A 24,900-nucleotide genomic window follows, 5' to 3' on the forward strand; every position below is an offset into this window, starting at 1 on the left:
ATTCTTCCTCTGAAGATGTGACGATACTATCAAGGCAAACAGACTCGCTCTGCAGTGATCATCATGGCTTCTGCAACGAAAGATACTGCTTCACCTTACAAGGTCGAGGCATCTAACCAGACACTCTCATCGCCACCCTCCGTCAACTCGTCAGACCAGACGAAAATAGCCCGAGAAGATGAAGAAGCTCAAACGCCAGTGACTTCAAAGACAAATCCAGCTTTCAATAGAGATTATCGCTTTTGGATGATCATGGTTACTTTAGTCCTGGCAACACTCCTCGCATCTCTCGAAGCAACAGTCGTCATCACTTCTCTCCCAACGATTGTCGAGAGTCTTAATCTTGGAAGTAGTTACATCTGGGTTACCAACGTCTTCTTCCTCACCACGTAAGTTTCCCCTCTGATTTCAGCACATGGCTGACAAGGTTTAGAGCTTGTGTTCAACCCCTGTTCGGCCAACTCTGTAACCTCTGGGGCCGCAAGAAAGTCATGATGTTCATCTTTGCTACATACACGCTTGGAAGTGGCATTGCAGGCGGTGCTAACGGTGGTGCAATGCTAATCGCTGGGCGTGCTATTCAAGGTATCGGTAGTGGCGGAGTCACTATGGTCAACGATGTGATCATTTCTGATCTGGTGCCACTTCGATATAGAGGAAACTACATCGCTATACTTCTGTTAGTAGCGACTATTGGGTTCGCTGTTGGGCCTTTTCTTGGTGGTGTCATTGTTGAGAACACGACTTGGAGATGGGTAAGTATATCCACCGTATGTGCCGACTTACACTGACTTTTGGTTCAGGTATTCTACCTCAATCTGCCCATCGGAGGCGTTGCTATCGTCGTTACGTACTTCTTCCTCAACCTCCAATACGATCGAACTCAATCGACCATGGATAAACTCCGTCGTATTGACTATATCGGCAACGCTATCCTCATCGCATCAAGCGTCTCAATTCTCATCGCCCTCACTTGGGCAGGTCCCGTTCATCCTTGGTCCGATGCTCGGATCCTAGCTCCCCTGATAATCGGTCTCCTCGGCCTTGTCGGTTTCGTTATATACGAAGCCTCAGGAATTCCCTCGGAACCTGTCATGCCTATTCGCCTATTCCCAGGTCGCACATCATACATCGTCTACATCAACACGTTCCTTAACATGCTGCTGATTCAATGGTGTTACTTCTTCCTACCGTTATACTTCCAAGCCGTCAAGTTGTCAACACCTTCACGGTCAGGAGTGCAGATGCTCCCCGTCGCTCTCATCGCCATCCCAGGCGCAGCACTCTCTGCGGTCGTCCTCTCAAAATGGGGCAAGTATAAGATACTTCACGTATCAGGCTTCTTCTTCATGACTCTCGGTGTCGGCCTCCTCGGTCTTCTTCACCAAGATAGTCCTCCTGCAGCTTGGATTCTGCTGCAGTTCATTCCAGCTATCGGCTCCGGCTTTCTTCTGAATACCCTCTTACCTGCTTTCCAGGCAGCGACAGATGAAGAAGATCAAGCTGCTGCAACGGGGAACTGGACTTTCATGCGTTCTTTCGGCGCTGTTTGGGGCGTAGCAATCGCTGGATCTATTTTCAACACGTATACGAAGCAGTATTCGCACATGATCGATAACGAGTTGGCGCGGGAAATGCTCAGCTCAGGAGACTCTTACCAGAGCGCGACACGAGCTTTCGTTCTGCAATTTGACGAGGCTGTTCAGACTCAAATTCGACATGTTTTCATGCTGTCTTTGAGTAAAGTCTATGTTATCTCTGTAGCGTTTGGCGGACTTGCTTGGGTACTCTCTCTGTTTGAGAAAGATGTTCCTCTGCGAAAAGAATTGGATACACAGTACGGTTTGGATGAGAAGGCACCTGTTGAGCAGAAGACAGAGGAGGCCTAGTAATAATATCTAATTTTTGCTCATTGTCAAACATACATATCTAAGTCACTGTTTAGTATATATACTATATATATCTGCGTATCTCTATTGAAAATAGCTATAGTTGAGATAGAAGGTTAGGGTTAGTCTCTAGGGTTAGATTAGGTTTAGAATAGGGTTAGGTAAGCTTAGGATTAAGGATAGGGTTTTAGGTTATGGTCAGAGTTTGGGTTATCTAGGATATATCTTTTGTATTTGGAGGTACCTTTAGCCTTAGTCTGTTACTACAACTAAGGTAGGCAAAGCTGTTACTACAAATAACACTACTTATTCTAATTTGTCATCTCCTCTCAAGATTACAAGAAGTCTTTAACAGCCTCCCAGAAAGCCTGAGGATTCTCAGCCATAGGAAGATGTCCTGCTTGAGGCACAATCTTCAACTCGGCACCCTTATCACCGAGTAGCCCCTTGCATGCATCCATAGCCTTGACAAGAGCACCCTTGGCATCTTCCTCTCCAACGACAAACAGGCCAGATACCTTGCAGCCACCCATCTTAGGCTTCAGGTCGTAATCCCAGAGTGCTGTGTTGCTGTACTTGAAGCCCTCAACATCATTAGCAACGACAATCTCCGTCATCCACCTGACGGTCTCAGCGTTGGTGGAGGGATGGAACCACCGCTGGACAGTCTGTCCAGCGAGCTTCTCGATACCCTTGCCGTTATCCTCCTCAGCTAGAGCGGTGCGATCCTTCCACGCTTGTGTGTTGGCAGCGCTGGATGTAGGGTTGAAGTCACAAGCGATGAACTGCTGAAGACGCTCAGGGTACTTGATGGCAAAGTTCAGGGTAGTAACACCGCCCATTGAAACACCAATAAGAGTGTGCAGCTTGGTGACGCGGAGAGCATCAAGCACTTCTCGAATGTCGTCAGCCAAACGATCCACGGTGGCAGCTACTGGGGGCTGAGGCACGGCATGTCGGCCACGGGTATCATATCGGAGAATTCGGAACTCAGGGCGTTCGCGCTTGAGGATTTCTACGAGAGGATCCCACATGTGCAGCGAAGTCAACAGTGAATTGCTGAAAGCGATTGTAGGAGCCTTGGGGTCTGGGTTACCCTCCAATCGGTAGGGGACGACCAGAGAATCTGAAGTTGTAATGTAAGAGTTGATAGCCGCGTTGGGGCCAGGTGTGGTAGATTGCTTGGAGTCGGGGGAAGTGAAAGCAGCTGTCGACGGCAGCTTTGATAGCGCTTCCAGCTCTCGAGGAGCAGGTCCAAAGACATAGAAGAGAGAATATGTTCTTCGACCCTTTGAAGCAACAAAGTTGTCAAAGACTTTGGTGCGCCATGGAGTGTCCATCGAGGCCTTGTGCTCCGGTCCACCCTGACCATTCTCCTTAGCATAGTCATGCAGCGCAAGGAACGTCGTCTTGCTCTGCCCCTCAAGATACGAAGTCTTGAAGGCGCGCGAGCGCAACCAACCAGGAACCTTGGCCAACATGGGGATATGCTCCTCAACCAGCCACTTCTGATATTCCTCCGCAGCACCCTCAACGTCCTTGAGCTCAATTGTGACCGCGGTAGTCTGCAGACCCTCGGCCTCTTCGTTGGTCAACTTCTCAAGGGGCACGAACTTGTCAGACTCGTTGGAATGAACCAAGTCCCAGAAATATCGCTTCACATCGACTTGGCCAATGGTCTCGGCTTCTCGAGGAGATCGGTTCGCTCGCAGTGTGAGGTATGTCTCTGTTTCAAGGTGTGGCATGGACGTGACGTCGTAAGCAGCGAGATAGGTAGGTTCTTGACCATCCGTCGCTTTATATCGGAGACCGTTGGAGAAGATCTGAGGGAGACGAAGTCGGGTCGGGCCGTGCTCGTTATTATACCACTCGTGGAATTGGTCTAGAGACAGCCCAGGCTTGGGCTGCATCGTGACGTAGAGGTTACCGGGAGGAGACATTGTGATCGTGTTTTAGACTGAGGGCTGTAATTGAGGAGAGAAGCTCAATGAGAGGTTGTCTACTTTGTTATAAAGCGCCCTCAGGCCCTTCCGGAAGAACGATTTACATGACGGGAGGTGGAGCGGGAGTTTACGATTCGGCTCGGCAGATGGAATCGGGAACGTAGCGGGGTGTACCTCACTGTAGGTATAAATGTTTACCCCGCCACTCACCGAAAGGTCACCGTGAATACGGGGTCCACACCGGGAGCACACCGAGAAGTCATCGCGACCTAGCGGCGAGTGCGCAGCTACTTAGTATCGAGTCCATCTATGTGAATGTACTGTGAAGATAAGAGCTGGCAGCGCAATATCGTGCCGTGTCATTTTAGGGCATTTGCGCATAGCCCTCGCCTGCAATTGCGCTGTCATATTGTCCATGCCAGTGCCGAGCAGTGCTTTGGCTCTTTTCACTTTCTTTTATTCATTGCGGAGCCATTGATTGTGCTGTGATATATTCGGATTTCTCTCTTTCTTTCTCTTTCTCCTCCTCACTCTCTCGGTATTTTCTCTCTCATTCTTTTGTCTGGTACTGTACATCATACCAGAATATATCAGCAGTCGGCCTCCCGCATGAAGCATCCCGCTCATCCAATCTATTGTTCCCATCGGTTATCACAATCTGCAACCATCCACATTGAGCGACACTGAGGACTCGATCTCGTACATATCGCCGCCAATCAACTCCGTTGCCCGCCTCTCGAAACATTACAATGTCCATTGGCATGCGCTAAGAAGCTCATGTGAGAGTCAACCGCCACATGCGGACGTGCCAACGAAATTAACGGTTTTCAGACCTCGCATCCTGTGTCAAATACATTCAAGTCACCTTTTCTGTTACTATTCTGTTTAAACTCGTGCGCAAAGTTGTTGAATCACGAAAGGCCGGCGGCCTCGCTCCCTCGCGACAATGGAGGTTTTCTGTCGAAATGTCCCTCAGGACTTGTCAGAAGAGGGCTTCATACAAGAACTCATGCCATTTATGAAGGCTTTGAACATCACAGACTTTTATTGTGAAAAGCCAAAGAGAAGGCCTCAAGCATGGATCAAATTCCTCAATCCCGGCGATGGCTACTCGTTTCTTGAAAGACATGGCAAACAACAGCGTCACGACGTACCACAGAAGGAGAACATAAACCCCCGATATCCTTTCAAGACCAACTTCAGACCAAAGGATACCCCGCGTCTCCATATTCTCAAGACACCTGTGTTTGTTGAGAAGAGTACTCGCGCCCTCGACAAGCATTCCATCGCACATCTCAAGCATGAACGCGAAAAGAAGCAGCAAAAGGCTGCTGCTGCTGCTACCGCTACTGAAGACCGTCAAGCTCCAGATAGAGCCTTCATTATCAACAGCATCAGTTGTGGTGGCAACACTTTTCGCGGTCCCGAACAGGTAATCACCTTCGTTGAGCACAACAGTCTGATCTTGCTCGGAGACGTTATTGGCAAGTTCACGCCGCAATGGTTGACTGTCTACGACGAAGACGGATACCGTATGGATTTTCACAACGACACTATTCAGGATCTTATTGCTAGTCGCAATGATGCATCCATCACTTTGGTCTTGACTGAACCTCCAAAGATGTACACGCCTCACAAATCAGACAATCCAAATCAGGCGTGGAAACGAGTACAGGGTCTGGTCAACTGGGGGCTCATTCGCGAATACTCGTCGTCGTGCCTCGTCTATCGCATCTTCTTCAACTCCTTAAACGACATGAACGAGGTCCTTCGGTCTGTGAAGCATCGAGATATTCTCGCCGTCACTTATCACGATCTCCCATCCGTTCTGTGGTCATACGTGGAACCCGAGAGCAACCATTTCCTCGGCCGCCAGCAATTCACAGAGAAGGCTAAGCGCCTGCTGGCATCAGGAAATGTTCACTTTGCTCTTCTCTTCCAAGTCCAAGCTCTGGTCTGGAACAACTACATCAACCCCGCGAGCGGCATAGAACTGCTGCATATCCTCGATCAAGTCATTACGGATGCTAAAGAGAAGAAAGTCGCGGCCCCCGTCACCACAGATGCCATGAAGACCCTTTTTCAGAAGATACCCTATCCTTGTCCTGGCACGGATCCTGATGAGCTGAATGTTGTCACGTTGATGGCCAGCATCATGGATGAAGAGTATGAGGCCAGGGCGGAGAACCCCAAGCGTGACAGAATCTACGGAGCCAAGATTCCAGATCATCAGATCTATATCTTCAAGGCTATGGTGACGCCCACGCGCGTTCTTCTCTCTGGTCCCGAGCCCGATAGCAAGAACAGAGTGTTGCGAAAGTACCACGAGAACAATGACTACTTCTTACGCGTGCTCTTCTGCGAGGAAGATGGCCAGGACCTCAACTTTCATCCGAAAGTCGATAACGAACCAATCTTTGCCCGGTTCCGACATGTCATGGACGAGGGCATCACAATTGCCGGTCGAAAGTTTGATTTCCTGGGTTTCTCTCATTCATCTCTTCGTTCTCACTCGGCCTGGTTCTCTGCGCCTTTCACCGATTCAAATTTTGAGCGCCAGACTCCTGCAGCTATTCTGCAAGCCCTGGGAGACTTCAGCGAGATTCGAGTTCCGGCAAAGTGTGCAGCACGAATCGGCCAGGCTTTCTCAGAAACACCATATGCAGTCCCGATTTTTGAAACCGGCATAAGCCATCGGTTCATTCCAGATGTCAAATCTGAGGATGGAAAACGTGTATTTAGTGATGGTGTTGGGACGATCTCCAGAGACGCGTTAGAAGAGATATGGCCTTACCTCTCGATGCGAGCTGCAGCACCAACATGTCTACAGATCCGCTGGGGTGGTTGTAAGGGAATGCTTTCTCTTGATACCCGACTCACAGGGAAAGTTTTCTGTATTCGACAGGAGTCAATGATGAAGTTCCCAAGTGACGATATTAGAGAGCTCGGCATTTGCGACGCTTCATCTAAACCTCTTCGACTCGTTCTCAACCGCCAGATGATCAAGATCTTGGAAGATATGGGGACACCCAATGATTGGTTCTTTAGACTGCAGAATAACGCACTTGACATACTGCGCAACGTCACAGCTGACGCGACCAACACGAGCTATTTCCTAGACTATCAGGCTATCGGCGTCAATATGGGACTGCCCAAGTTGGTCAAGCAGTTGTACAAGATGGGCATTGACTACCGCCGGGATAAGTTCCTCAAGTCAGCGGTTGAACACGTCGTTTTGCGAGAACTGAGATTGCTGAAGCACAAGGCCCGCATTCCTGTTGATCAGGGGGTGACTCTTTTTGGCGTCATGGATGAGACGGGATTCCTAAATGCTGGTGAGGTCTTTGTCACCTACGACAAGACACACGGCGTCTACAGAGGTCGTCGCATCAACTCCACACTCAAAGATGGCCGAATCATTGTCACACGGTCACCAGCTCTTCACCCAGGAGACATTCAGACCGTCAACCAAGTGACCCCTCCACAGGGACATCCTCTACGAAGCTTACAGAACTGCATCATCTTCAGCCAGAAGGGCGAACGTGACTTGCCTAGTATGCTGAGTGGAGGCGACTTGGACGGTGACCTCTATAACATTATCTGGGACCCAGAAGCATTGCCCGAAAAGTACTTCTTACCAGCAGACTACCCAAGAGTTACACCAAAGCCACTGGATCGCCCAGTCAAGCCCCAGGACATTGCCGACTTTTTCGTTAACTTTATGCGAACTGATATCTTGGGCATGATCGCTACAAGACATGTCGTCTTGGCAGATTATTATGAAGAGGGAACGACACATCCTTACTGCATTTCCCTCGCGGGCATGCATTCTACAGCGGTCGACTTCTCCAAGACAGGTATTCCTGTCGATGTAAAGGCTTTGCCCAGGAACCCTCCGTTCCGTCCTGATTTGTAAGTCTTACGTCCAATGCTTAACAGAAATATACTGACATATCCTGCAGCCTTGCAACGGCACCGCCTCTGAAGATGTACGAAAAGGGTCAGATCGGTCATCTGCATGACGAAGATGAAGATGACAACGCCGACGATGGCATGGCTCGTTATAAAGCAAAGTACTACGAGTCTGACAAAATCCTCGGCCGTCTATATCGAAATGTCGATGAGAAGAAGATCTGGGATGAAGATATTCATCGCATTATCAACACAGCTGGACCCTCTGTTTGGGATCAATTGTTAACCGTTGTTAAGAGCGAGGTGAACAAGTATAAGCTTGATGTTGATTGGACACGCAGGTCCGACGAGGCGTGGAAGATTCGAGGCCTGTAAGCTACAATATGCCTCTCGTCGACTCAACGTGCTAACAATCTCAGCTACGAGTCGACTATCACCGACAAGATGTGGCACTTTTCAGAAAACCCTCGTGCGCCTCTTACAGAAGTCGAAGTCTTCTGCGGTTTCATCCTCAACAAGCGCGGTGCCCAAACACGCCGCCAAGGAGACTCATCTATCAAACTAAAAGAAGAAATCGACCGCATCATGACATGGATCGTCAAGCAGATCCGCGATCGCGGTGTAGGCGACGGCGCAGAAACTCTCAGCACAGCCACCGACGCAGACGCAGCTCCTTCGCGCTGGAGAGAAGACGTCGTAGAGCTATGCTGGGCGTGTGTAGCAGTTGCATGTATCAAAAAGGAATTTGCGCCAATAGTGTACCATGGAACAGGCGAGCTGGAGAGTTTCAGAATCGTGGCGGCTTGTTGTCTGCTGAAGGAGCTGAATAACCTAGCTAGGAAGATGGAGATCAGCGCTGGGGGAGGCTTTGTTGGTGTTGGACGTGGATCCAGGGGAGGACGTGGGAGAGGCGGTGCGGGAATGATACTTCCCATACGATGATTGAGATTCACGAGATGTACATGCGAGATGTGGTATATATCAAGATTGCAGAGCGGAGATATGAGGGTTTTGTAAGAGTTATGTTAGAGCTGGCTCGAGAATTCGACGATGATGAATAATGAGAATACCTGTTCAATGATAAGTCGTTCTCTACAAAACAATAAACAACACTGGCATAAAACGTCAGGCAGAGTCAATTGATAACACTGCTTGATAGCATCTTTGATCTAAACACTGCTATGAAAACCGAAACCCGCGAATTTCAACCTATGTATACAATTCCAGCTAGATACATCTAGCGTGAGCGCCGTACCATTTCCTCACACAGCCCAGCCCAACTCAGACCTATAACGATACACACTGTCTGTCAAAAAAGAAACCCGTCTAGACCGCACTGTATCCTCCTCGACTTCCTGTTCCCTGCACGGTGTTGAGAACGCGGCGAATCCAATCCTTAAGTAGATAAGGAATATCGCGGATGGTGTCGCTGTGGGGGAGAAGATCCCAGCCGCGAGCGCCGTAGCGAGTGAAGTTGATCCAGGATGAGAAGATGAGGTAGCCGGCGATGCCCAAGAAAGCACTAAATTTGTTAGAGATTCGTCATAGCAGCTGATTGGAGTTACTCACATGATAATGAACCAGGTGAAGAAGCCCCAGTGGGAGCTTGAGGTGTCATCATCGCCACTACCGCCGTTGTCCTCTGGCTTTTCGCAAGCATACTTAGTGTACCACGTCAAGCGCAGAACCTTTGCCTTTTCCTCAAGATCAAAGCTATTCCAGATAAGCGAAGCATTGTCATGCTTCAGCTGGTGCTCGATCATAGACTCGCCCTCATCCTTATCATCATCACCATCCCCTTCCTTCTTATCGTCGTCCGCTCGCTTCTCGTACTGGTCCGAAGTAACCCATTCGCCCTCTGTACCCTCCTTCTTGGGATCGCATAGGAACTCAATAATGGCCTTTTGTTCGACCTGCTTGATATCACCTTTTTTGAGGGGGTCTCGCCCTCCTGTGAGGACTAGTCGCACGCCCTCTTTATCCTTATCGGAAGTTGAGTCGCTTGTCTTTAGTCGCGTGGGTGTAGCATCGAATCGAGAGCCGCCAACGTTTTCGAGATTTCCTGCAATCGCGATGATATTCGTAATCTCATCCTTCTCCTCCTTCTCGCCAGGCTTAAGAAGGTGTGTAATACCGCAAACTGGATATGTTAGTCAGGACTTGGTCAGCCCTTGCAGACGTCGTACACACCTCGAGTGCCGTTTGGACATTCTTCATCCTTCTTGCCGCCCTTCTTCTTCAGAGGCTTGCATATATCTAGCGTATAAGTCGTGTTGTAATGTTCAGGAGGACTGGGCTTGAACCGCGTCGTCAGGACCGAATGCGGTCCACCGAGCTTAGAAAGATCAAAGGTATGGCCATCTGCGCGAATCTTTCCGCAGTCTAGAGTTTCTCCCGCAAACACTGGGGCTGCCAGCAGAGGCAGTAGAAAAGCCAACAGATCAGGCCGATGCATCGAGAAGACGTTGATAGAAGAATGTAGAAGTTTGATAGAAAGAGAGGGTTGCTAATCGATGGTGCCGAGATGAATTACGGATGGAGTGGTGGTATCAGAAAGTGCCGTGTAAGCTTAAAAGAAAGAAGAGACTCGATAGAATAGATTACAAGCGCGTGCCTAGAACAAGCAGTCAAGCTGTGCTGTGCTGTGCTGTGCTGTGTGATGTGATTGATGGATTGGTCACGTTGCCTTGAGCTATCGCGGGTTTGCTAGCGTCATATGAAGCTCCTGTCGTCTTGGCGATTGTGTCATTGCGCCCAAGGTAGGAGCCTAGTTCCACAAGCACGTGACAGTCTCTGGAGCTCATAAGTCGCCCAGCTAAACCACATGGCAATATCATTATAATCCTGGGGTAATACTATTATTTCTTTTCTTTATTTTGTTTTTATTCGTGGTCAATTCTCGGGCTTCGTAAAAGAGATGATGCTATAATAGACCATCTCTCATAATAGTACAATCAATACCTTCTTCCAACCTGAACCGTTAACACCAAGAACAGCAACATTTATCACTGTGCTACCTTGTCCAGAACCAAACAGCCAAACGAATAAGAAAGAAACCCTTGAACCTGGATGAAAAAACTTTCCGTGGGGTATAAATCTGCCCAAACTCATAAACCGTGTAAAAAGAGCATGCTGGTCCAACCTGAACTCCTTTGATGATCGAATCCTCTGCTCCTGTCTGCCGTGACATTAATTCTGCCCACTATTATCTTCTCAGGTCTCGTTCGCGACATCACATTCCCTGGGGACCGCCCATCATTCCATTCATCCCCTGCATTTGCTGCTGCATCTGTTGCATCTGCTGCTGCTGCTGCATTTGCTGTTGTTGCATTTGCTGTTGTTGTTGCTGCTGCTGCTGCTGTTGCTGCTGCTGCAACATCATTTGTTGTCGGCGCTGCGCCATTGACGCTTGTATAAGGTTCTGAGCTTGCGCCATGCTCTGTGTCTTCATCTTCTCGATCACGTCTGGCGGAATATGCTCTTGGCCACCGTACTTCTGGGCTACTGCTGGCATCATCCTATTGAAAAGCGCCCTGGCCTGGTGTTGCATTTGCGCCTGAATTGGATTTTGTCCCATTTGTTGTTGAGCTTGCTGCTGCTGGGCCTGTTGCTGCTGCTGAGGGCTCATCATGTTGCCCTGCTGCTGGGCTTGCTGCTGCTGACGTTGCTGCTGCATCGCCTGGAAAGCTTGCATATTCATACCGTTAGGCATCATCTGTCCGCTAACTTGACGCTGCATAGGACTATTGCCCATCTGGCCATTAACTTGGTTCATGCGCATCATCTGCTGGAACTGTGCCTGCATATGAGGAGTGAACGCCCGTATCTGGCTGCCCGACATGTTCTGCATTTGCTGGGCATATTGGGCCGCCATCTGCTGCTGCTGTTGCTGCTGTTGGGGGCTCATCATGTTACCCTGCTGCTGTGCCTGTTGCGTAGCAATCAACTGCCTTTGCATTGCTGCCATCATCTGCTGCTGTTGCTGAGGGCTCATCTGGCTCATGTTGCCACTGTTAAGACCGTTTTGCATGGCCATCTGCTGCTGTTGCTGCACAGCGCGTTGTTGTGCCAATTGAGCCGCATATTGTGGGTTCATTTGGTTCATGCCCTGGCCGTTCATCATCATGCCTTGACCAGGTTGCGAGTTCTGTGCCATCATAGCTGGTGGAGGACTTGCCTGGCTCATACGGGGAGTTGCCACCATGGCAGGCCTGTTGATCGGAGTACCTTGTGTCATGTTGGGTGTTGAATGGGGCATTCTTGGAGTGCCAGAGGGATGGCTCTGTTGACTACCCCTGGAAGACATGTTATGAGCCATCGGGACAGACATAGCTGCGGCGTTTTGCACGATAGAAGACGGCCGAGGAGGACTGTTGGCCATTCCAGAGTTTGTCTGCTGCATTGGGACGCTGCCAACCATAGGAGACGACATATGCTGAGGTGTACCTTGGCCACCAACTGGAGAAGATGCTGGTGGTTGAGTGATCTGAGCCTGGAAGCGGGGTTGTGCTTGCGGAGGCATATTATTAGCCATTTGAGGCGTTCCCACAGCTGCGTTATTGACTCCGTTGGTGACGACATTGTTTTGAGGATGACCGTGCTGTGGTTGGTTCCCATTAACTCTCTGAGCATTTTGATTGTTCTGGCTGTTCTGATTCGCCGCTTGGGCGCGAGCTTGAGCTTGTCGCTGAGCTTCTGCCTGTCGCATCTGAGCTTCTCTCGCAGCGGCCTCCCGTCGCAGTCTTTCTTGTTCAGCATTTTTCTGAGCCATCGCGACCGCATCTTGCTGCTGCTGCTGTTTCGCTTGTTGTAATTTCCTGTCGTTCTCAAGCTGCTTGAGCTTCTCTTGTTCCTTCTTTTCGGCATGTTCTCGACTAATGTCAGCCAGAACTTTGAATCGTTCGAATCGAGGCTCGAATGCCGATGCGCCGCCTGAGGCATCGCCATCGGCTGCACCACCATTCTGCGCTCCATTCGCATTCGGTGCAAGACGCTCGTCGGCGACCAGCATGAAGCGTTCCGTCTCTGCAGCAGCGGCTTCGTCCGCAGCCATCTCGGCAACAGTTCGCTTGCGTGTTTTGGGCTGAGGTGGAGCTTCTGCATGCTTGGGGTGGCTCATTGCCTCCAGGAGGAGAATTGTTTCTTCAACATTCTTGGTAGGCTCAAGCACCAATGGCGCGTTTGTTGCTAACAGGATCTGCCCCTCTGCAGCATGAATATTGCTGCTGTCAAGCTCTGTCTTTTCACGCTTCTGGCGTTTTGCCGGCGGCGGCATGCTACCGGCTGTAGGTGTCGGGGGAATAAGAGACATCGGGGTGGGGGGTTGGCCAAGGCCATCACCCTGTCCTCGCGGGGTAGAAGCTTTTATTAACAGGTCCATCTGTAAACTTTCGGGCGTCGGGTGGAGCACCATGGTAAAGACTCGTGGCTTTGTCGCTCTGTCTTTTTGCTCTTCTGGCGCTGGCATGACGGGAGCATTTTCCTTTTCTGCCACGTCATTCCCTTTTGAGTTTCCATCGCCATTTGACAAACTTTCTTTAGGGAAAGGAACATTCGGTGATGGTGTGAGACATTGGTTGTAGTTATGAATAGAAGACGGCATCATGGAGCCCTTCCCTTTTGTGGGTTTGGCAACGTTCTTCGCTTGCGCAAGAGACTTGTGGTCATGAACTTGAACAATAAGACATCCATCATAGAATGGCACACCGGCATCAGTGAAGTAGGAAAGAAGATCATGGGGGATCGTCCGGCTTCTGACGTGGTCGAGGAATATCTTCATCGGTGACTTGTACGGAAACACGCCATCCTGGTTATCGAATCGGAAATGCGTTGTGTGTAGATGGCAGACAAGAGAGGGCGGTCGACCGGCGAATTTGTTCAGGATATAAGAGTCTGTGACAACTTCATTACTGTTAGTGTATACGCAACAACACGATAGATCAGAACATCGCATACTGTAGGGTCGAGGCTCCGCGTCGTGACCAGAGTGGTCTGCCGCTAATGACGCTGATCGTAGGCCAGCACTATTCCTAGAGTGCCGGCCCTGTAATTGCGATGCGGTTTCTCGTCGGGCTCTGTTGACAGGTCGGACGGTTGATGCGGTAATGGCCCTGTCGCTCGCCGAATGCGGCGGCTGCTTGGCACTCGGCGGAGGTTTCTTTGCCGACATTGATGGGGATGGTGATGATTTTGAGGATGCTATAGCGCCATTCGTCTGGATGCCAGGAGGCACTGGGCGCTTCACTTTGTTGGCGACATTTTGATGGACTATAGGTCCAACTGGCGCCATCGTGTTGTGGTCGCGCTGCGCCGCGGGGGCTAGCGGTTATGACGATATCTCGGCCGATGTGGTCCGCTCGACTTCGGTGGAATATTTGCTTAGGTCGCAAACATGGATATTTTCAGGGAAATGGCACGATGCGGGATTCGAGGATGTTTTGATGAGAATAGGCTGGTCGCACGTCGACTTGATGGATGATGCGGAGTTGGCCGCGGTAGTCTCACGTTAGGGGCGCGAGTATCTCAAAGAACCGCAAATCGAAAACAAAGAGAATGGTCCATGAGAGGTTTGTCAAGTAGAACAGAGCCGTCGATTTCTTTGTTGGTTTCGTTGCGTGGTCACTGAAGTCGGATATTAATTCGATGATGGTTCACGCCTTGTCGCCGTATCACGGGTGCATTCCCTTGGATGAGGTCGGCTCGATTACGGAAGATCGCATCACGTGATGGGACTTGAACAAGCGCATCGCGGCAACAGTAAAACGCATAAAGGGTAACACTCAAAATTCAATACTTTCTAAATCAGGTAGATGAAATCATTAAATAAATACACGCGTGCTCGTGTCTGTAAATAACCCTAATAGCATATACTAAAGTCCAAAGCTCATGGTATCTCGTGCCAGATTGCGCAAGACGCGTTAGTCTCACTCCTGGCCCTGAACTCGACGCGCCCAATCATCATTCAGCCTCATACTGTCGACAACCACAACTCCACGTCCTCGTCCAACTCTTTCAGGGCGCTGCCACCACTCCTGGCTCTTTCCGGCCCTCTCGGCTTCAGATTCGCTATCTGCCAATCCACCAGAACCACCATCAGCTCCAACAACCAGAATGACGTCATGTCGAAGCCAGGTCTGGAGGGTGGTGATGATGCTGCCATCCTGACCAGAGAGAGCCTTCTGGAGGTAGATGACTTCTGGCTGGAGGTGTCGCAGGATATGAACGTGGCCGTTGGGTGTGGTGAATGGGAGAACCATTGTCTCCTTTTCGACCAAACTTAGAGCCTGTGAGTAGATGGAGTTAAAAGAAGGGCTTGCGGATTCACTACGAGTTGTCAGTAACAGCACGGTTCAATAGCGCAAGTAAAGCATACAGCTGATTCTTCGACTCTTCAGCTGGGGTTTGAACTTGATCGTGTCCAATGTTAGAAAATGAAGAGCTCAGCGAAGTTGGCGGAAGGTTACTAGTAGCAGTATCCATAGTAGGTTCCTTCAAACCAGGAGCGTAAATCAGAACAAATAGCTTAACCTTGGAGTGATCGATGTTTCGAGGGATGTGGGAGAGGATAGACTGGGGCGTGTTAGTGCGCGACTTCAGAGAACAGTCAGTCTGATCAACTTACAGCGTGCTCGTGGAACGAATCCTCCTCTTCAGGCACGGCGCCTGTCTCGGCAGACACCACAATCGCAACCGTCTTGCGTCGCCTATTGCCGCCGACGAGTGGTGACGACGTATCGGCGGGCGCTCGTTCTTTCTTAGCATCTGCTTCCTCTTGCCAGGGGTTGGTATCGTCAAAGGGGCTCTTGTCCTCCTCGCGAATGCTAGCCAAAGCCTTGCCCATAGCTGCACTCGCAGCTGCGACACCAGCCGCCACAGTCTTACCTGTCGAGTCAAAGAACTGCTGCGGGCTCGGTGTTCGCCGTAGAGCACCAGACATGCGCGAGCCCCAGCCTCCGCCGGCCGCATCTTCGTCCGCGGGCGCAATTCCATGGCTCTGGCCATCAGGTCGTGGTGGCTTCTCGGGGCCCTGAATATCGCGCGAATTGATATCTCGAGAATCGTGGGGTTGATTATCACCTGCGCGAGCTTGATTGCCGTAGTCTAAGCCGTAGTGCTCGTCTTCGTCATCTCCGTCTTTTCGCTGGCTCCAAACCCAAGCAGCCACGCCTACAGTAGCAACTGTAAGAGTGACTGCGAGAGGGACCCAGTGGCTCCAAACTCCCCGTCGCGACCGCGACGATCCGTGATCGGGCGACATTTACGCGGCGCACTGTCGCATTGCTAGGTGGAGGTGATGACGCCAATCGCAGCAGGCGCAAAGGGCCTTTTGGTGCAATTCGAGTGTCGTGGTTTGTGACTGTTGAGCAATTGCGTGATATTGGCGCAACCGTTAAAGTAGCGAAGTCTGGGGCCAGATCCGATTCTTGTCGATACGCGGTGGTTGGTGTAATCGGCATCAACAAGCCAGTGGAGCTGAGGCCATCTACCCCCAGCAACAACGGGGTCAGCAGCCCGAGGGCCGACAAAGAGCTCAGCCCAGCACAGCCCAGCACGTTTCAGGGGCTCGATTGCGGGGGACTATCCAATAATCCGTGCCGAGGTCGTGCAATCCGTTCACGTGAATCCGTGTGGGATAAAAATGTGGCTGTGCGCTGTGACAGCCACAGCTGCAGCCACAGGCGGGACAGCACCCCACGAACGTACATTTTTGATGTCTTGGCAATGGATTTGAGTGACTCTTCACTTCATATTTGACTTCATACAGCAACGACGGCTCTCACGTTGGCATTAACGAACCAACCCGTACCCTGAGGCCGCAGCAGACCTACCAAAAGTTGACTCTATCTCAAATACTCAACCTCTACACCCGTAAATCATCAAGGAACCCCGCGGTGTTATGCCCCACGCTGTATCAATGCCGTCAACTGGGCTTCAAGCCCTCATTCTTTGCGGGCCTGGCTCGTCATTCCCGACATTCACCTCTAACCCCGATGAGAGCCCCAAGGCCCTTCTCCCTATTGCAAACCGACCTATGGTCTGGTACGCGCTTGATTTCTGCTATCGAATGGGCATCACAGGTCAGTCAAACTTGGAGCTATAGGGTGACTCATTGAGTATATCCGAAGATGGCTCTTCACTCTCCAGTTATGAAAGCATTATGAAAGCATACATACTGATACCTACTAGACATAAATCTTGTCTGTCCTCCTACGGCATCCGAGGCCATCTCAACGGCTCTTAACACTAATCTTCACCTAACTGCGCTGCCTTTGCCACGGCCCGACATTCTCTCACCAGTAGACCTTGATCAAAACACAGGCACTGCTGAGATCCTGCGGCTGCCAGAGATTAGGAAGATTATCACTGGTGATTTTGTAGTACTCCCTTGTGACTTGGTCTGCGAACTTGGAGGAGACAAGCTTCTACAATCATGGATGGTCAAGTCAGCTAGTCTGACAGACATGCTTGGAACTGCAAGGCTTTCCAACGGTCATCGATCAGTTCACAGCGGTGCACTTGGCGTTTGGTATGACACAAAGGCAGTTGCGCCTGTCAAGAAGGAGGAGACAGACTTTATTGCGACGACACCGTTACCTTCAACTCCTGTTACGCCATCGAAGGGATCTCTTTTCTCAAACTTGTCAAAGCTGGTGTACTCTATGCCAACCGACTCTTTGAGAGATTTGACAGAAGACAAGGGCTCACTTCCCATTCGACACGGATTGTTGCGTGCCCATTCTCGCGTACGAATGTTCACGACACACCGAGATGCTCACATATACATCTTCCCTCGATGGGTTCTCGATTTTGTCAAGGATAACGAGCGAATGGAGAGTATTGGAGAGGATGTTGTCGGATGGTGGGCGAAGGCTGGCTGGCAATCCGGTCTTGCCGACAAGTTGAAGCTCGAGAGTGCTTGTGCCCAAGGTCGGGTTGAGGAGACCAAGGACGATGAACGACCAAGCTCGCCTTCCCGAGTTTCCACCCCAGATCACATCCAAAGTAATTGGATCTCATACGGAGACACGACTGCCGAGACATCAGTGCCGAGTATTGCAGTTGATGACGAGCCATCAGCTGCCGAGAAGTCGAAATCGTTCCAAGTCCCGCCGATCGTTGCCTATGTCCACCCGGGTGGGAGCTCGGCTCCTTTGATTCGCCGCGTTGACACGGCACAGCTGCTGCTCGCTATTTCACTTCAGCTGGCCAAGCTTCCATCACTCGAAGAGACAGGCGGAGAGTCACCATCACCGTATGCACATGCAAAGAAGATCGCTTACCCTGAAGGCGTTAAGGCACGCACGACAATCACACAAAAGGACAGCCTCATTGCGGAAAATGTAACTGTGGAGGAGAAGACCTCTATCAAAGAAACTGTGATCGGCGCCGGCTCGCAGATCAACGAGGGTGCCAAGCTCTCCCAGTGTCTACTTATGGAAGGAGTTGTTGTTGGCAAGGCATGCAAGCTGACACGTTGTATTATTGGAAAGAGAGCAGTTATTGGAGATGGATCTGTCTTGACCGACTGCGAGGTTCAAGAGAATCTGCTCGTTGAGGCTCGAAGTGAGTTCCCGTTTCCCTACCCTAGAGGTGATCGACACGCTAACCAGCCCACCCCTGCACAGCTGAGGACAAGGACAACAAGCTCATGAGCTCTGAGGGTTTGGAGGCCACAGAAGCTGAGATGGAGGAAGTCCTCCAGGACATGGAGGATGACGCCGAACAAGCAGTGATGGATTAACTTAGAATCTCGGATGTAACCGTAAACGGAGAAGCATTCAATAGAGTTATTCGCTTGTTTGTTTCGACCCAACGCTCTGCTATTCCCCTCACTTCTAATATCACCACTATGGTTGCATTTCACGTGTGGTGTTGAATGTTCGAGACTTTTCCTTACAGCGCATGGTAGTATCGAGGGGCCCCGGTACGCCTAAGCCGAATGGATGCCCGTCAAAGTGCCATCGCCACCTGGGGAATACGATAAGTTGGAATGGAATCACAGGCGAATGCTGGATTCAATATCGCTTGACGGGAAACGTCTGACTTGAGACCCACGATGTCACCTCCCAACCGTGCCGAGCTATCCTTCGCGAGCAGCTTACCAAAATGTCTCGCCTCACGTTCATCCGGACAGCAGCAGTTCTGCAAGGAGAGCATTGCCGATCGAGAAATCGTACGACTCTGCACTTTTGGATGTTTCTTACCAAGAACTTTGGGGGATATCTCTTTCTCGATAGCAACAGCACTAACTAGATGTGAAGCGCTGTCGAGGTTGGGGATAAGATCGACGATCGTAAGACGGGACGAAACTAATGCGATGTCACCCTAATCAAGTCACTTCACTTAACTTCATTGAGGGCGTGTTCAGATATCGTCCCTCTGTCTGTCTATCCGCGCTTTGACGATGTAGCTGATCGGAAAAGGTGTCACTGTTGTTGGCTCGCTTCCCTTCAACGCGTAAGCGCGCGTGGGCCTATCTAGGGAATTCGGAACCGAACCACGACGGGTACTCCAGCCTTGCAGTGACATTCTGAACGTAAGACTATCACAATGTCCACTCTGAGGGCGTGGGAAGAGACCGGCTGACCGCGTATCCTCTTTATGGCTGAAGAGTGACAGCTTGTCGTAAAGTCAGGTAGTATGCCACACAGCGGCCGCACCGCCCGCAGATCGAGAGAATATACTGAAATCGAAAGCTGAAGTAGAGGCTGTTGTTCACTAAGAAAGTAAAGAAAAAAGTAGGGTCCAAGTATGCATAGATTGAGTTTCGTGGATCTTTCTACAGGGCTGCGATTGTTTAGATTGCCATGTTGAAACGAAACAAAGTGGCTTCATATAATAACGGCTTTTTTTCTATAGATAGGATCTGCACCTCTTTTGACAGCCACGCTTGATGGTATTCCCATCCAATTTACAAACTTCCCCATGTTTGCTTATTGTCCGAAAGACGTCAGATATGCTTATTTCGCCCTTCAACTGCAGAAATCCTATGGTCGCTCAATGGTCTCGAGTCGAGTCTGGATCTGGCCTCGTCTCGTCTCGTCTTTGTCTTATCTCGAGCCGTGTCAGGTGTCGTGGCGCGTTGACTGACATAGCACATACTGAGTAAGTCAAAAACAATATTATGTCACCAACGAGGTCACTGATGACAAAAGTCTGGTAAACTACTGACACAAGCCCAAACGTATGGAACGATTTAGCCCAGAAGAGATTTAATTGTTTTAACATACGCCCTACGAAGTGTAAGGTAAGGTAAGGTAGTTAGTTACTTGAAACCATCCTAAGCCCTGGGTTACCCTACATGTTTCTATAGCCTCATTGGTAGAATAAATCTCCTACGGATCGATCGATCGTGTCAACTGAAAGAGGCGCATTCTAGAACATGAAATATCGAGAATTAGTGTTTGGAAAGCCATGCTCAAGAGTCATGAGCTGCATAAATCAAAATCGAAAATGAAAGTGAATGTCAACATGGTGAATTCCCTCGAGGGCCCGCGGAAACTGTCAATATGGCCATTTAGCGAGAGGGATTTACACATTTACTAGGCTGACCGGGTAGCTAAACCCCATTTAGGGAATGGAAATCGCTGATAGTGAACTAATACAGCCAAGCGTAACCACGGCTCCGGTTCTGGGCGAAACTTTATTCACTGGCTTCCCGCAAATGCGCGAGATCTGTCCACTGGATAATATCTTTCCCGCCTAAACAGCAGCTTAGCTCAGCCCCAGGGCAACGCAATTGTCGTGCCTTTCACCGTGAGAGAAAAAAAAAAGGTCGATGTTATTTTGAGGCCAGAGCTTCTAGCTGCCGGCCCGACGTATGTTAAGCAATGCCACGCTACCAACGGTCAAAACGGTCGAATTGAGCCTGCATTCCGGTGCTATTGATATCCGAATGTCACCGTAAGCATGGCCGTCTCGTCAAGAGGCGAGAAACGGTAGCGAAAGAGAGTCAATGAAACCTGTAGGCAAAGGGTAGTATTCTGAGGGAGAGAGGCGAAGAATAAAAAAAGAATAACAACAATTGGTCTATGGCGGGGGGCAAACCTCCGTACCTTGCTTGCTTTAACGTTATGCTGTGTAAGAGTCTCGGTCTCGGTCTCAGTCCGAGGGTCAATAAATTAACTATACCCTGACGTATGTATCTCGTGCTGCAGATACAGATGCAGCCGCAGACGCAAGATGCAGCGCAGATACAGCCGCAGATGCAGATGACGCAGGGCCAAGGTTTCGGGAGACCACAAAATCTCCTCCAAAATGGAACAGGAACAGAAAGTCCTACAGGGAGCAGGCCCTGAAAATCTGGCCTTCCAGACCCCTGACTAGGTAGGTATCCCCAGTATGGTGATCTTCTCCCGCCCGCCGTCCGTCAGATCACAAACCTAGTTGGCGGGAGATTCACGGCGGGTGTAACAGCGGCTGCGGTGTAACTTCGATCTGGGGGGGCCAGGCCAGCACCCCAAGCCCAAAGAAACGAAAAAGAAAAAAAACGTGTGTGTAGTAGTGCCATATGGCATTTCGGTCGCTCGCATCGTGGAAAGTAGAGTGCATCGGCGATCTCATGGGGCCTGGGCTTACCTGGTATGATATATAGGCTGGGCAGAGAACCGAGGGATGTGGGACACGATACTCAAGGGACTGAAATCTATCCAGATACAGAGCACTAACAAATACCACCGAGTTTGGATGACATTCTTTACATAGACCAATGTAGGGCAGAATACCAGTACCTAGTTTACAGAGGCTAACGTAACTATGTCAGCGGAGACTGACAGCTTCGGGACCCTTGGCCCAGAAGCCGTAGACCCCGGCCGGCCGAGTCCCTCACTCCAAGTCTCCAACCAACGCTGCTCTGCCCGGTCTCCCCCAAGCATGAGTTGGGTTGGTTTGCCCACGGGCCCGTCACAGTGAGAACCACATGTGGAGGACTCGATCAGTTTGCCGTCGGCAAGAGTACGGGCCCGTCAATCATTTCTCAGGACTGACAAAATATGTTGGCGTTATTAATCTGTTGCAGCCTCCAAAAAGCCACAATAATAGCCACAGCAGGCAATCCTGACATGGCTACAGCAGACACGAAGCGTTATTCTCCTTATGGATCGAGGTACAGTAGTGTGCGTGATATACTGCTACAATCGTCTGATAACTAGCCTGATAGATAGATTGTCAACCAGGGAGAGTAAGAACAATAGCGTATGACTACCGTAAACAGAGGGAGACAAACACCAAATGGGCAGCAGATGTAACATCGTCTGCTCAATACGGAAGTCAAGGGATGCGGCCAACGCGAGTTGACAGGTTGATAAGTTGGTGATAGTGGTAGTCCCCAAGTCAATCCGGCAATTCCTGGGCCCGGTGCCCGCAGAGAGCTCTACACAAGGGAACTCGATGCGCCCAATTGGGCCTCGTAGTGTTCGCATATGGCATTACCAACCAAGCAATCCCACTGTACATCAGCGACACTAGCCCAGAGGGACGACGAGTGCATGGAGAAGGGCTTTACTGCGCAAGAGACCACTTTTTGTCTGATTAGACCATCCCCTATGGAGTGTGCAGAGTGGGCAGCGTTTTATGATAGATCACTTAAGAGCCCCAACACAAGGTCTCGACAGCTGCTGGAACTTGTGGCGCTTGATATGACACTCAAGACTCTGATTGGTAGGACAACCTGCGGAAGCGTGCCCGCAGCTCAGGTGAGACTATGAGTTTATAAATCTATGATGCCATTATGAGAAATGAAGAAGAAGCTTGAACAGCAGATCTGCTCCACGGTCTATTCTGAGGGGAATTCAGCATTCTCATTCTCATCACAGAGACAGTACGAAAATCCTTTACATATCCTGACTAGCACCTTGGCACAGGGCATAGTAATTTTTACTTTGGGAGCTCGTATACTTTACGGGAGCAACGGCGCTGGAAAGCCGGGCCGGAGATGGATCTGCCTTTGGGATAACGGGCTTGGCCCTTTCTCGGCGGGGGGAGGGGCCTCTTCCGTGATCCATAATCCATTGAATACATTCCCATCTGTGTGAGCTGAGGAGGAGCTCTTTTGTTTGTCAGTCATCAGTCAGATCACGGGTCTCGACTCTTCAGCTCTTGAGTCAGCGGAGACGGGAAGCAGGGGAAAACCTGGTACGCATGCCTAAAGTGCGTGCTCCCCTCTTTCAGACTCTCTCGCTCTCTCTGAGTTAGACAGAGGCTAGGCACGGGAAGAAGTGGATAGGAAACATGGGAACACTCGGATTCCCGTCAGGGGCCCGTATGAGATGCTACGCTGGTCGGTATGACCAGCCCGGTTCAGCTCAGGATAGGGCAGGGCCAGGGTCAGGCAAAAGAGACAGGACAAAAAAAGTAACTTACGATGCCGTATGACGAAAGGACTGCAGATGTCGGGTATGCAGTTGAATTGGCCCTTTACATTGGTGTAAAATGAGATTGAGATTGAGATGAGATGAGATGCTACGAGCTGCACACACTATTCGTTCACTCAATACTGCACCGTTTTCTTAATGCGGGATGCAGATGTATAGTAGAAATGATGATGAACACTCTGTTTCTGATCATGGCGGAGACTTTAACTTACATCCGCTTCAGACACTGCAAGGGCAATGATGGTGAAATCTTATGTGCCTCTTGTGCTGTACCTTACTCTGGCATCTTCCGTTCGGTTAGCAGACAAGGGATTCAAGGTATTGCGTATCGCGTTAGTAACTCGGGCTCGCATTATCCATTTCGACTAACCAGGTGCCTAGGCTGAGTGAGTTACTGCACAATTGCCAAAGTGAGAGCAGAACAGAAAGAAACGAGAGAAAAAAACGATATATCACCAAACTGAAAAAAAAAACCCTGCCCAGCCCATCTCAGGTGTCTTACCAGCCTTCAGCAGTGTATGTATGTGAGTGTGAGTGCATTACATTACAAGACGGGGGGCGTGTAATGCTACCGCACCGATAGGTCTAACCTGGACTGATTTACAGTGGGGAACAGACCTAAGAAGAAAAAAGTCAGATCTATGAACGAACCGAACACCAACGCCAACGCCAGCACCAGCGCCAGCGCCAAACAGCCTCTCCCTCCAATGGCTCCCTCCACTGAGAGGCCCCTGTCCCCTCTCTGTTCCTAGATTTGATTTCTTGGGAGGATCGCTGGGTCGCTCCCCGGGAAGATCGCCCGGCACTAGGGACGCTTTGAGAGCTGACACCAACTGGCTTAAGGGCATCCATTGCGCGCTCATATCTGAGGTGCCTATTCTACCTCAGGTACCTATTGTAGGCGAGCGATAAGTGGGCGCGGGCCCCGCAGCTACCGTCCCGAGCCTCGCGTTAGTGCTCGCACCAGACAGTTGCGCGATACACTAACTGAACTGTCTCCCAGGACATTCCCTTTGTTATGACTTCAGTGTCCCAGGTTCCCTTATCACGCCTGGGAACGCGTTCAGGTCGCGTTTTTACTGGGGCTACCTACTAAGGGAGCAAGAGTATAGTGCGCCTCGGTTTGACTTGATGAGCCAAGCAGAGCTAAGATGGGGTAGTTAGCGAGAGGGGTTATGTTATTCGAGTCTACTCAACTCGATTTGACTTGACTTGACCCCTCCATCCATTAGGAGGAATAATTCAATGGCCGGCGGATAATAAACTCGGAGACATTGAGATGAAGAATTCGAGGGCAGTCTCGCACTATTGGCTATATTACCTTCTCCTTGATCCAAGGAGTTGTTTAAGGAGTTTCAACTCTATCAATAGAGTCAATTCAGGTGAGTTCGGTCCTGTTTCTCAATTCAGTTCTCAGGGTCAACCGAGTCCCCCTCTCGGCACAATTACATACAATCACCACTGGCATTGGCAAGCGAGACGGATGCCCTTTGTTCCATTCTCCTGTCAGTGTCTGTCAGTTTGGCAAGTCTCTCTTGTCTCTTTTGTCATATTGAGAACCGTGCGCGGCTACAATAGAATAGGTAGTTTTAGTGCACAAACTTGACAGGCAAGGCACTTCCTTTCCTGTTACGATAGGCGAAGCAGGGGTCCTAACCAGGTTGACTGACTGACCATGACCATAACCACGACCACGCTCACCTGTCAGTAGGAACTTAATTTGTATTCTATGCATATGAACTGTAAGGATAGATACCGTGGTTGCTCCGCTACCATCCGATATCT

General features: G+C 50.2%; 7 protein-coding genes across 7 annotated transcripts; 3 read left to right on the forward strand and 4 right to left on the reverse strand.

The window, feature by feature from the left end:
• Positions 1–63: 63 nt before the first annotated feature.
• Positions 64–1,889, forward strand: FTJAE_8192 (multidrug transporter (major facilitator family); the record flags this gene model as incomplete). The annotated part of the gene is made up of 3 exons (XM_037354982.1): positions 64–389; positions 434–755; positions 804–1,889. 3 exons carry the CDS (start codon positions 64–66, stop codon positions 1,887–1,889), a joined length of 1,734 nt encoding a protein of 577 aa, XP_037204708.1.
• Positions 1,890–2,224: 335 nt separating this feature from the next.
• FTJAE_8193 (3-oxoadipate enol-lactonase I) lies at positions 2,225–3,829 on the reverse strand (the record flags this gene model as incomplete). The annotated part of the gene is made up of 1 exon (XM_037354983.1): positions 2,225–3,829. One exon carries the CDS (start codon positions 3,827–3,829, stop codon positions 2,225–2,227), a length of 1,605 nt encoding a protein of 534 aa, XP_037204709.1.
• A 949-nt stretch (positions 3,830–4,778) lies between these two features.
• FTJAE_8194 (RNA-directed RNA polymerase) lies at positions 4,779–8,574 on the forward strand (the record flags this gene model as incomplete). The annotated part of the gene is made up of 4 exons (XM_037354984.1): positions 4,779–7,744; positions 7,795–8,115; positions 8,164–8,457; positions 8,517–8,574. 4 exons carry the CDS (start codon positions 4,779–4,781, stop codon positions 8,572–8,574), a joined length of 3,639 nt encoding a protein of 1,212 aa, XP_037204710.1.
• A 496-nt stretch (positions 8,575–9,070) lies between these two features.
• Positions 9,071–10,199, reverse strand: FTJAE_8195 (autophagy Atg27; the record flags this gene model as incomplete). Its single annotated transcript, XM_037354985.1, has 3 exons — positions 9,071–9,266; positions 9,314–9,884; positions 9,935–10,199. 3 exons carry the CDS (start codon positions 10,197–10,199, stop codon positions 9,071–9,073), a joined length of 1,032 nt encoding a protein of 343 aa, XP_037204711.1.
• A 777-nt stretch (positions 10,200–10,976) lies between these two features.
• On the reverse strand, positions 10,977–14,033 carry FTJAE_8196 (positive cofactor 2; the record flags this gene model as incomplete). Its single annotated transcript, XM_037354986.1, has 2 exons — positions 10,977–13,645; positions 13,700–14,033. 2 exons carry the CDS (start codon positions 14,031–14,033, stop codon positions 10,977–10,979), a joined length of 3,003 nt encoding a protein of 1,000 aa, XP_037204712.1.
• A 634-nt stretch (positions 14,034–14,667) lies between these two features.
• FTJAE_8197 (uncharacterized protein) lies at positions 14,668–16,001 on the reverse strand (the record flags this gene model as incomplete). Its single annotated transcript, XM_037354987.1, has 3 exons — positions 14,668–15,067; positions 15,117–15,313; positions 15,366–16,001. The coding sequence occupies 3 exons, from the start codon at positions 15,999–16,001 to the stop codon at positions 14,668–14,670; spliced, it is 1,233 nt and encodes a 410-aa protein (XP_037204713.1).
• A 657-nt stretch (positions 16,002–16,658) lies between these two features.
• FTJAE_8198 (translation initiation factor eIF-2B subunit gamma) lies at positions 16,659–18,485 on the forward strand (the record flags this gene model as incomplete). The annotated part of the gene is made up of 3 exons (XM_037354988.1): positions 16,659–16,821; positions 16,931–18,307; positions 18,355–18,485. The coding sequence occupies 3 exons, from the start codon at positions 16,659–16,661 to the stop codon at positions 18,483–18,485; spliced, it is 1,671 nt and encodes a 556-aa protein (XP_037204714.1).
• Positions 18,486–24,900: the final 6,415 nt, after the last annotated feature.

Source organism: Fusarium tjaetaba, assembly GCF_013396195.1.
Source record: "Fusarium tjaetaba strain NRRL 66243 chromosome Unknown NRRL66243_c0000174, whole genome shotgun sequence".
Classification (NCBI taxonomy): Eukaryota; Fungi; Ascomycota; class Sordariomycetes; order Hypocreales; family Nectriaceae; genus Fusarium; species Fusarium tjaetaba.